The following is a 12723-nucleotide window of genomic DNA, read 5'->3' as shown; positions in this document are numbered from 1 at the left end:
TTGAAATGCAGAGTAATACATTGCAATAAAGAAATTTTCATCATCACCAATATTCTCCTATAGCATTACAGTTGAAGTATTTACTGAAATAAATATTCAATGGGAGTTTTACACTGGATGGAAAAGTATACATGCACAGAAAAACTTACACACACACACACACACACACACACACACACACACACTATTTTACTAAGCTTGTTAGTGTTGATTTTTTTTGGGGTAAGATTTTACCATATCCTTTTCTTTCTAAATGCTCATCTGCAATGGTAGAAATTTGAGGATAGAAGGGAGCTTATCGCATGCACTTTTACCCCCGATCTGGGCACAGGCAGGGGACATGTGTGACCAAGTGAAAATGCATTTTATTGCATGCCATATTGTCATCCAGGCGTCTCCATGACATCCTGTGGTGCTAAGCCATCCCCGATCAGGGCTCAGCCACCTGATTTTGCTAGGCCTGATCAAGGACAGCTTAGGTCTGGGCAATAGCTTGGGGACGCCTTCAGGAAAGTTTGGCATTTGATAAAATGCATGTCCTCTGCCTGTGCCCAGATCAGGGGCAATAAGCTCCAAGGAAAGTTTCACTGGAGAACAGTATTCTTATTTGGGAGGGCAATGTTTTCATTTGTATGTTCTATTAATGTTTTAATTGGTTACATTAGAAATCATAAATGCTGCACATTTATAAATGTAAAGCATAAGCGCTTTACCTTTACCTTTTATAATTTCTGTATATTATGTTATTGCTGTGAATGTATAACATGTTATCTTATAAACAGACACAATACATTTGTTTGCCATTGTAATAGCTCTCTATCTCTGTATTCGTTCCCTCTTGGAAAGGTATTCAGGAGTCTCCAGTACCAAATGGCCATTCTCTCCCGGGTAGAGACTTCCTTCGGAAACAAATGAGGGGAGATCTTTTCACCCAGCAGCAGTTAGAAGTGTTGGACCGAGTGTTTGAACGGCAACATTATTCAGACATCTTCACGACAACTGAACCCATAAAACCCGAGCAGGTAATATTTAAAGTGGAAACTAATTTTCCTTCTTCAGTGGTTTCAATAACTACCTCCAGATCACAAACTAGGTCTGTTTCATATTTGACATGTGATATTTGTCACATAATTTTTAATCTAATATTTTCAGTATTTGAACTTTATAAATTCAATACTTACTTATGTACTGATTGTTAACCAGCACTGAGCATTTGCTAGTCACTTTTTTGAAACTTGTACACCAAGGGTTTGGGTTACATATAATTTGCTTAGCCTAATATTGATTTATTTACATTTCTGAATCCCTACCATACAACAAACCATGGTTTATTTTTGTCAGTAAACCTCAATTTGAACTGTGGTAGAAATAAGGTTGCAAAACCTGGACTATTTTACTGTTATGTCTGAAGCCAGAATTCTGGCTTATTCCTGGTTTGTTTCAGTGTTGTAACCAAAAGCTTCTCCACATAGGAGCAAACAAAAGACAGCAACTCCACATTTACAAACAGTTACTAAAATGTCTTTCAGTGATGCCATCAGATTTGGAGTATCATCAGAGTACTGGCAGAATATTGGAGGGAAAGCAAACCAGAAATTGGCTGAATATGACATGGTTACATTGCTTGTTTGCAAAACTGACTCTAGCTTGTTCAACAAAAAGTGGTTGAAACAAATCTTGGCTTAGTATTATGTGTGAATGTGGCCAATGATTTCTATTAAAAAATGATATTGTGAGTGAGAGGAAACAAAATTGAAAGAAGTGAGAAAGGGTAACAAAGGCGGTTTCTAGACCGCCAAAAAGTATGTGCTTGGCACATACTAGGGTTACGAAAGGGCGTCCCTTCCGGACGCCCTAACCCTAGTACGTGCCAAGCATTTACATCACGACTGCGCCGCCTCCAAACGGAATGGCGTGGAAGTGACATGCTGGCACCATGTGAGGGTGCCTGGGGCTCCCTTTCTGTGGCAACAGAAGCGGACCCTTTCTTTTTGTCCCCGCCGCCGTCGGCTGTCCTTGGGGCATGAAGCCCCAAGGACACCCCTTTCCAGGCCTTTTGCAGCTTCCCTGCGGCCTGGAAAGCGGCGGATCGGGACCTCAGAGGCTGCCACTGTGGCAGCTCAGACCCCAATCCGGCGGGGAAAGGGGCGGGTAGAGGCCGCCCCAAAGGGGCGGTCTGTAAACCATCAATATTCAAATAGATTCATTAACTCCTAAAGCAGAAAAATAGCAAGTTCCAGAATTATCTATGCAACTGAAAGTTGATTTCTGGTTTCTCACATGCATACGGTTAACGAAAAAAAAAATAAGAATACCTAAGGGATGAAAAAAACCAAAACAACCCCCAGTTCAAAGATGCCTTAATACTGAGTGAATACATACATACGTCAACAGGTTTTTAGCTTTTCAGGCAAAATTCCACTTATAAAATCTATTTCCTCCTTCCCATGTGAAAATTATTATGCATACAATAGTAAGAAAGAAATTGGGAGTTATTAAGTTTCTAGATTAAAGAAATATATTTTTAAAAATTTATGAATTACAAAATTTGTCACTGGAAGCTAAATTTTCAAGAGGCCAATCAATCAGTTTATATGGAGATGGAAGAGTTGTGCCACCTGTCCAATAGCATGAAATTTTAAATGGTGCTTTGTGGTTCAGAAGTTTCATTAATGTAGGACAGAATATAAAGCCAAACATGGTTTTCAAATAACAGAAATATTCTATGCTTCTCTTGGCTTATAAGGCCAGAGAAGATTTGATTTTTGCGATCTTAGTTGTATATTTTACTTTCTTATCTACTAATTCTATCCTTCAAACCAATGAGATAACATTTCTCAGAGGGCTACTTCACACGTTTTATGTTGCTGTTGTTGTTGCTGCTGCTTTTATTAACATCCCACATTTGTGAATAGACAAGTGCCTACTATTGTTTGTATCTATTATTTGTAACTCTAATTATCAACAGTGGATTTGTATGTGTAAGTGAGTTGTTTCACTTCTACTATACTGCCCAATTTACTAAAACGTAAAGAAATCATATCTGGGTCAAATTTGTGTCCCAAAAGTCAGGTATCCTCCCTAGGAAATATTGATAAAGACTAAACCATTTCTGTCTTTATCAATTAAACAAAAATGATTGGAAGATAATTCTGTATGTCATGTTAGTGATACTGATAGATTCTGGTTTGATATTGAATATTTTATTTTGTATCTGTTTTGTGACAGCTAAATGCCTATGTACAAATATAATTTTGTTTCAGAATGATATCACAGATCAGACATTGCAGACAAACTTATGTGTTCTTTTAAAATGCACTGCTCCCAATTTAGACTTGCAATGGATTACATTCACATTGGTTTCAGTAAAACAAGACAACACCTCTAATTGGGGCAATCACTTTTTGAGACATATATGCAAACAGGGAATTTAGCTCTGCATTTAGATATCTACTGTCTTAAACACACTGCAGAAATAATCCAGTTTGATACTTCTTTAACTGCCCTGGCTCAGTGTTAGGGAATCCTGGGAACTGTAATTTATTGTGGCACCAGAACTCTATGACAGAGAAGGATACATTTCTCACAAAATTACAGTTCCCAGAATTCCCTAGCATTGAGCCAGGGCAGTTAAAGCGGTTTCAAATTGGATTATTTCTGCAGTGTATTTTGGTCCTATCTTAAAAAAAAATATTGTGGCAAATCGTCTTTTTTAAAAAAATAAGCTTTGCCCTTGGATTTAAAGAGAGTGATTGAACCATAGTTGAGTACCTTTAAAATCCCACTGGTGCCAATGACACAGTTTGAAATCCCCCCTTACCTCTTCCTTAGAAGTCCTTGGGGATTTTGGTTGGATCCTTCCCATTCTAGCTGTCTTTATCTATTGCTGCCCATGTGCTAAAATATTGTATGACAGTTGCAGGATGAAGTAGGCAGTTTGACTACTGTATTAGAAATAGAAAGACATTCTTAGAGTAAATTTCACTCTCCCAAAGAAAAATGTTTTTTCTGTTTTAATGGTTGGCATGGTTTGCTTGAATATAAATCTAACGTGTTTGCATAGAAACAGAAAACATCCACACTGTCATATGTTTCATGAGAATATTGGGCCTATACGCTAGCTGGTTTTCTTAAGTGTGTAAAACAGTGAAATATTGTTGTGTACCATTAGGTGGAGTTCATTTTGCTCTTGATAGCAATGATACTTTGGAAAGACTAGTGCAGTAGAAGCCCAGGTGACAGAGTGTTCCAAGTTAATTAAAATATACAGGATCATCTCCCGCTGATTTTCCAGCTTGTAAACTTTATACTGCAGTAGTGCGGGTTTTCATATAAAGGCTGCCTTTGGGTCTGAGTAGACATGCACAGGATTGCATTGTTAGTGCTTTCAAACTAAATTTAGAGGAACAAGAATTACAGGAAAATGCTGTTTTGAAATTGTTTGTTAGATAAATTACAACATTTTAAAAGCTAACTGGCACTGTTTTTTCCCCCCAAGAGCTTTTATTAGGGCAAACAATAGGATTTCTGGAAGCCTGCTATCTCTGGGTGCATCCAGACTGCAGAAATAATCTGACACCACTTTAACTACCATGTCTCAATGCTATGGAATTCTGGGAATTTGTTTTGGCACCAGAGCTTTCTGATAGGTATTTAGAAAAACATGGTGCCAGATCTCTCTAAATGTCTCAAAAACTACAAGTCCCATAGTATTAAGCTATGGAAGTTAAAGTATTGTCAAACTGGATTATTTCTGTAGTGCGGATAGAGCCTCTATCTCTATCCCTATCCCTATCTCTATCTCTATCTCTGTCTCTATCATCTAACTGTATCATCTAACAGTATCATCTATATCTATATATCAATGCAATCTATTTAACAAATGTTGTAACTTTTATTTGCAAGTAATGCATATTTAGTTTATTTTTATTATAGAGCAATCTTATGCAACCCATTTATGTCAGGAAATGTTGATGATGGTGGTGGAGGAAAAGTAGTTGATCCCTATATTTAGCCTGGCAGGGGATGGGAAAAAAACAACCATAAAATTAAAAATGGCTTAAGAGCAGAAACACATCTTCTATAATTACTACATTTATTGGAGTAACTTACTGGTGGCAACTACATTTACTGCAGTTGCAGTGACACACTACCCTTTAGTCATCAGCCTCAGTTTTTCAGTTAGCAGTGCTCCTGTAAGTCTTCAGGCATCCTTAGAGATAGGGGTTCAGATACCCTTATGCTTCTCACTCTGCTTTTGGAGCACAACACAAAGATGAAAGGAAGGCGAGACTGCACAACACAGAACCCATAGTTCCCATAGTAAGGTGCTTGCAAAAGGCCTTTAGAAAACACAAAGAGCACTCCTGGGATAACAGTTCAGTTCCGCCCAAGAAGGAAAAAACTATCTGCCAGTCGATGGGGTGTGGAGAGATGCAACAAGGGGGCATATGTATACACACACACACACACACACACACACACACACACACACCAACATCCTAGGGTATATCTGATCTGTTCCAGAGAGATTTTAATCACAAGATGGCAGGAAAGTTCTATTCAGTATTTTCCACATGTGAAGGAATAGTTCACTTTGAAATGTGCCAGCTGCTTATAAAGCAATACATTCATTTCATTCACCAGGACACACACACACACACACACACGACAGCATAGTGTTGCCTCTGCCACCTCAGTTATCCCACAACAGTCAGGATAGAGCTAGTTAGTTGATGGCACGATGTGTGAACCTGATCTCTGATTTAGGGAAGCTCCCCTCCAAAAGAATTGAATTCCTTTCTTAGTATTTTTGTCAAAACTGGGCTCACACTTAGAACATCCGGAACTAATCTGTTGGAGGTTCCTAGATCACATCTTGTGAGGACCTCACAGAGGGCTTTTGCCATCATTGCCCTATTCTCTTGGAATAAGCTCCCCGTAGAGCTTCGCTCCGCCACCTCATTAGATTCTTTTAAAAAGAATTTAAAAACATACTTATTTCGGTTGGCCTTCCAACTTTAGTTAATTGTTTTTCCTCTGCCCCTCGTTTTCCTTCTTCTGACCCCGGACCATTGTGATTTGATTGTTCTTACCCTTGACATGTGTATTTTTCCTGATTCCTATTCCCATTTTATGTAGTAATGTTTTAACTTTTATATTGTAATTGTTTTACTTCATATTGTAATTGCTTTTAACCTTTGTAAGCCGCCTTGATCATTTTTTGGAAAGGCGGGGTAAAAATAAAATTTATTATTATTATTAAGGGTATAGTGGGAGGTGCAGCCCTTCAAGGCCTGGCAATGTGTATGTGCGTGCGTGTATGATCTTGGACCTTGGTGAATTGTGTACTCTGATCTGAAAGTAAATATAAGTTCAGATGTTTCTAGTCCTTGCACTAAACCAGCATTTAAAAATTATTTCAGTTGTTCTCCCACTTTAAAAATAGGTCTCTGAGTAGCTCTGGTTGGCTCCTGATCACAGTCCTATCTTGTACTTTAAAAATAATTCTCATTTGAAAAATCTTTTTTAAACCTGGCTTTCCATTGTTCTGTTTTAAATATCTGCTTCTGAATAGTTGGGTTATTTTGAGTTGTGGTAGCTGCCAGATAGCTGTTGTCGCAGCTGGTTACTGCAATCAAAGTGAAAATGTTTTGAAACACTGAAGTAGTCCTTCTTGGCTTTAGCTCCTTTCACTTTGCCATTGGCTGTACCCACCTCTGGAAAGTGGCCCTCAAAGACATTTCCAAATTGGAATTTGGACTTAGGTTTAAAATGATTTCTCACTGTTGGTGTAGGCAGAGTTGGCTAGAGATTCTACTTAAACATTAGGAAGAACTTTTTCATGGTAAGAGCGGCGCAACGGTGGAAAACGCTGCCTCAGAGAGTGGTGGAGTCTCCTTCTTTGGAGGTTTTCAGAGGCTGGTACTTCGATTGTATCCTCTTGCATGGCAAAATGGGGTTGGACTGGAAGGCCTTTGTGATCTCTTCCAATTCTATTAGCCTTATCACATGGGGAAAAAAAGACAAGAGCATAGCGGGATGCTCCCATCACTATCACGCAATAGCTTGAAGATTATTACACGATGTTGTGTGATATTGCAATTATCCTGTGATTATCACATGAATAAAGAGGAATTCTAGCACCATTTTTTTATTCAGGGGAAAAATCTCATGAATAAAAAGCAGTGCTAGAATTCTTCTTTATGCATGTGATAATTGTGGGATAATAGCAATATCACGCAGTGTCGTGTGATAATCTTCATGCTATTGTGTGCTACTGATGGGAGCATCCAGCTTTCCCCCCATGTTATGAAGTCCTAAGATTCTATGGCGGGATACAAACCGCCGCTTTGCGGCGCTTCCCCACCGGCGCCATTTGCTCCGCGCGGGAGCCGCAGCAGCCAAACCGCGTGGCTCCCGCGCGGAGCAAAAAACAAGCTCCATTTCGGAGCTTCTTCTTGTGGCGCACTGATGATGTCGCGAAGCGCCGCTGGCGCATTCGTGACGTCATAGGTGCCGCGACACGTCTGGACGCTATGCGTCCAGTACGTAAAGATGGCGGCGCCCATGTGGAAGGGGCGCCGCCATCTTGTACGTATTGTATACGTACTAGGGTTAGGGGGTGCGGAAGCACCGCCCCTTCCTAACCCTAGTACGTATACAATACGTACTATATGGCGGTGTGTATCCCGCCCATGATTCTAGAAAACCGCATGCAATGGGCAGGTTTTTCATACTCTCAACATTTCATGGTTGAAAACTATCACATATCTGCTTGCGCCCCTGGATAAAATAGTGCCAGTTTTGCACTGTTTCCAACAAACTTTGTGGCAAAAGTGGGCTGTTTGGACAGCTCCCTCAGTATTTACCTGGGATGCCTCATGCTCCATCTGTGAATCCCCCCAGTCATTCTGTCTAATGCTAAAATGGGGCACATGGCCACGTGCAGCCGGGTGCCCTGTTTCTGTATCAGATGGGATGACTGGGGGCTTCTCAGATGGATCGCTGGATGTCTCAGGTAGATAGCAGTGATCTGATCCTCTGTCAGTGTAGCAATGGGTGTGTCAACAACCACCCATCCTTTTGCAGACCCTGGGACTAACCTGGATGAGCACCGATGCAAGGATAGCATGGGCTCAGCCACAGCTATCCTTGCCCATCTGCTTAGGCCCTTAGAAATACATCTTAGGCACCCAAAGGAAAGGTGCAGATAAAGTTACCAAGGAAATATGAATATATCTAATGTAACAGTTCTACGTTTGAACATTTTTCAGTATTTCACTGTCACTAGAAATTTGGGGACTGAAAGAAAATTCACTGGGGAGAGCAGAACTTTTATTTGAGGGGCAATGTTTTCATTCCCCTTCCATGGCTACACCTCTGCCATCCCCATCCTGAAAAACAAACAAACAAACATTAAATGTTATAGGGCAGATTCGAGCAATTTTTATTAGATGAAAATAAATTGCATGTGTAGAGCTATCTTGCTTATATTCAGATTCTAAAAGGCTGTGTCCGACGTTAGTACAGTGTGCCCATGTCATTCGCGGGTGCAATATACACGGCTTTCAGCATATGCTGCAAGGGAAGAAGTGGCGCCACACGCTGCCGCAAGCACAAGCCCCATTACGTTCTGAGAACGTTACAGCTCGCTGGGAACACATCTAATCCGTACCCACCCTGGAACGCATGTGGAACACATCGGGAACGTTCTGGGAACCCGATGGGAACACATATATGCGGTAAACCTAAATGCGTTCCGTTCCCATCGGGTTCCCAGAACGTTCTCAGAATGCTGTGCAATATTCTCCAAAAATTTCAAGCATCTGCTCTAGGTGGAGTTAATATTGGATTTATCCTTTAACGTTTATCTTATTCATATTTAAGAGGGATATAATATTTACAATTTAATTTTTATGTTTAAAACTTGGATTTAAATTTAAAAGTTTCCATTAAACAATGTAGCTGCAGTTTTAAAACTCACCAAATTTTAAGCAACCTGGGTTTCAAAGGGTCCTTCCTCACCCATGATAATTAGGCTGCACACTTTTTTTGTTTTCAGATTATTAATAAGTATGTATGAAAACAGAAAAGCAATGCAAGAGGAAAAATTACAGTTCCTGCTACTACTATCACCACAGTACATTGGTTCTCTTAACAAGAGACATGCAAATATCGTTTATTATTTGGCAGCATTTGTGATATTATACATTTGCCGCCAATAACATTCAAAATAGCCAGGAAATAGTCCACAAATCTAAACAAGAGCATGACTCTGGAATGTTAAGGTGAAAATACTTCAAAAAATCAGCTATTAACTACAGGATTTCCTAATTCAGAGTGTGACTAGTGACTCTTGAAAGCAGAATGCGTTATAAAAAAGAACATAGCTATTTTAGGCTGATTTTCTACATTTATGATTTTCATTAATGGAAAGGAACCTGCCAGTAACTGTTGTAATAAAAACTGTAATGCAAGAAGGACAAATAATTGCATCTTACAATTCAGAAACTAATTGTAAGCAGATTTATGGGTGCACTTGTGCTTAACGGGGGAACAGATACAGGCATTCTTTCTAGGTAATAATTTTAATCAGCAAAGTGACTTGTGTATATATTCCTGCAAATGAAAAATATAATGTAAGTTCTGCCCCCTTTCATTTTCAAATTATTATTAACTTTGCCTCAAACCTGAAAACTAACAATGGATGAGTGAATCTCACCCTAGAAGGTTTTTTTAAAAATGTTATTTTTACCTGTGCATCTCCTTCATGGAAAATGTCTGCCCGTCTTTATATCTGCTAGGAGTGGGGGCTGGAGGAGGAACAACTTTTAAATCCAGCACAAGAAAGCACATCAACAGTAGAGAAAAACCTTCCCATATTTACTCTCAGTAGACTATTAAACAGCACCAGGCTATTAATTTGGATTTTGAGTCTTCACTAAAGCCCATAAAAGTGCACAGTTGTCGAATGGAGTTCATTTTAATTTCCTTTCAATCACAGTAAATTATTCAGGTGATAAATCAGCTGGGGCAACCTCCTGGCTGTAATAGAAACCCTAATTCCTGGCTAATTATCTAGCCCATTGCTGCCAACAGATCAATACCTCTACAAAATAGAAAGGGCTAAGGCCTTGCAATGGGCAGAGTGTCAGAAAGACAGCTGGGAACAGTGACATGTGTATGACCCCCCTCACAGTGCAAAGGTCAGGGGAGGTTAAACTGTGCAATGGGTGTTCTCTCCTCTCTTGTTCTCCTCTTCTCTCTCTTTCTTTGAAATGAATGAATCCTTTTCTAGTTAATACTTCCACCGATCATTTGTAATGTTTCCTTTTAATTTCATCCTTGTATTACAATGATCTACACTGGATGCATCCACACGATTTTTTTGTTCCTTCTTGTTCCAACCATTCTATTAGATTATTATGACGCTAACATGATAATCTATGCCCATGTGTATTTTGGATAGCACTTGCTCTGTATTGTCTGCATTGGAATTTGGTGGGCTCCATGTGTGTGCGCACGCATACGTGTGCAATGTTATATTGTACTTCATGTCTACTGGGACAATAACAGACTTAGGCATTTGCCTTATCATAGGCATCTAGGAGCACTTTTCAACTGGTGTTAATACAGTAGCATTTTTTCAGTGGAAAAATCTCTCCTGTATTGACATCAGTTGAAATGGTCTGCAAGGTTTTGGTATGGTTCTATTTATGCTACCTGCATTCATGGACAGAATTTTGTATCTTTCTTGAATGACAGAGGAGGAAACACATTTAGGTTTATTGAGAAGTCACCATTTTACTAATACAGCTAATGATAAATCTAACACTGGAGTCTGAAGAGCCAATAAAGTCCAGATCTTTTCTGACTCCCCCACTTTGCTGTTGACCATGCCTCCATAATGACCAGCTTCTTTGTCCGGGACCAACTAGATTCTCTTTGTCAGGGACCATCAGTGGCCTGTCTGGTTCTTGACTCACACCAGTTCTACCACCTAACTTCACCCAGAAGTCACTGACAACTTTAAAAGTATATGTTTTTGGCAAATCTCTCAACTTCTCTGTCATCTTTTTTTTTCATACAGACTAAATGAATGTGATAGAAAAATGTTCCATCTTGTCATTAATCGAAACATTCTCTTATAGAAACTTTTAGAGCCTGTTTTTCATTCCATGCTCAGAGTCCATGTGAGCATATTTTGTTTATTTTTCCAGTTCAAGACAGCGTGCATGGTCCAATGCCCTGGCAAATCCTACTAAATAGTCTAATTGAAAATGGCGGGCCCTTTGTTATCCAGTGAGCTTTTGGGCGGAGTGGGATCCGAAGTTGGGTTGTCATGCTTATGCAGGTCTAACCCTCTATTTAGTAAACCACAGAATGCAGGTAGATTTCTTATAGTGAACCATATTGATCTTTCTAACTTAGCATTGTCTACACTGACTGGCAGTAGCTTTGTAGGTTTTGAGAATGGACTGTTTCTTAGCCCTACCTGGAGTTGCTGGGAACTGAACTTGGGATCTTTCTCCATGCAGTGCATGCCCTCTGCCATTGAGCTATGGCTATTCCCTGTGGGTGAGCTTCTCTCCACTTTTCAGTGTAAAACATGGTTTGTTATATTGACTCAAGTAATATAGAGCTAAATGTTCGGCCTGTTACAGACTGCCAAAATAAAGCTGCTTCGGGTCTCTTTGGAGGTATGCTATTTAAATGATGCATGGGTCCTAAGAGTCCGGAGGTTGCGCCAAAGCCACACTCCATTCCTAAGCACTGGCATGCAGCTTCCAGATTCTTAGGATGCATGCATCATTTAAACAGCATACCTTCAAAGAGACCCGAAGCAGCTTTATTTTGGCAGTCTGTAACAGGCCATGGTGCCTTTAATAGTCTGCACCTTTTATCCTTCTAATCCTGATCAGTTGGGTGGAGTTTTTTTAAACCTCTTGAAAGTTGGGAGATCCAAGGATCTAAAGACCTATAATTAAAATTATTTTGTATTTCCCACATTAATTTTCATGTTCCTAAAGCACCCTGACAGATAGAAAATTTCAGGATGGCACCAGATTTACAAAGTCAAGGAAACCATTGTCCTTATTAAAACAACACCAACCCCTAAAAACAGTGACAGTACCCTTGCATTGCTTCATGAGATCTTCTCTAGAATCTTGAATATATTGTGAAACAAATTATTTACAGCAGTGTATATAAGGGGATGTACCTTTCATCTGAGGTCTAAATACCCTAAAGGCACAAGATCCCATCTAAGCTAAGCTTTGGTTAGTACTTGGAGAGACTGCCTTGGGAAAACCAGGCACTGTAGCCTATATTTCAAAGGAAGGAACTAGCCAAACCACATGAGTATTCCTTGCCTAAGAAAACCCCATGAAACTCATAGGGGTCATCATAAGCTGATGGGCGACTTGAAGATACACCCACGAGCCCACCTTTCATCTAGGAGAATTAATAGGAACATTGCTACTTTTTAGTGGCCTTCTGTTCATTAGAAATGTGGTATACAGACCAATTCAAGTTATTTGACTGAATTTACTACAGAGTGATAACATATCAGAAATAATTGTTCTATAGTTCTTTTCAAGAGATTCAGACTTCAAGATATTTCCTCCTTTACTTGGCCATTTCTGACAAGCTGGTTCTGTTTCTGTGCAGTTTTCATGGAAAACTGTATAATTTTTTTTTTTTGGGGGGGGGGCATATTGA

At 39.6% G+C, this 12723-nt stretch overlaps 1 protein-coding gene across 1 annotated transcript in view; it reads left to right on the top strand.

Annotated features, from left to right (window-relative positions):
* The window catches only part of PAX5 (paired box 5), a 271976-nt gene that overhangs the window by 91481 nt on the left and 167772 nt on the right, over positions 1–12723 (top strand). The window contains exon 6 of the mRNA XM_089488734.1: positions 847–1022. Coding sequence (XP_089344860.1) covers positions 847–1022 — 176 coding nt within the window. The remainder of the gene's footprint in view (positions 1–846; positions 1023–12723) is intronic.

The sequence above is a fragment of the Sceloporus occidentalis genome, unplaced genomic scaffold, assembly GCF_023333645.1.
Source record: "Sceloporus occidentalis isolate IW3139 unplaced genomic scaffold, rSceOcc1.0.p SCAF_1, whole genome shotgun sequence".
In the NCBI taxonomy this organism is placed as follows: Eukaryota; Metazoa; Chordata; class Lepidosauria; order Squamata; family Phrynosomatidae; genus Sceloporus; species Sceloporus occidentalis.
The sequence above is the reverse complement of the archived record's forward strand: the minus strand, read 5'-3'. Positions and strand labels throughout refer to the sequence as shown.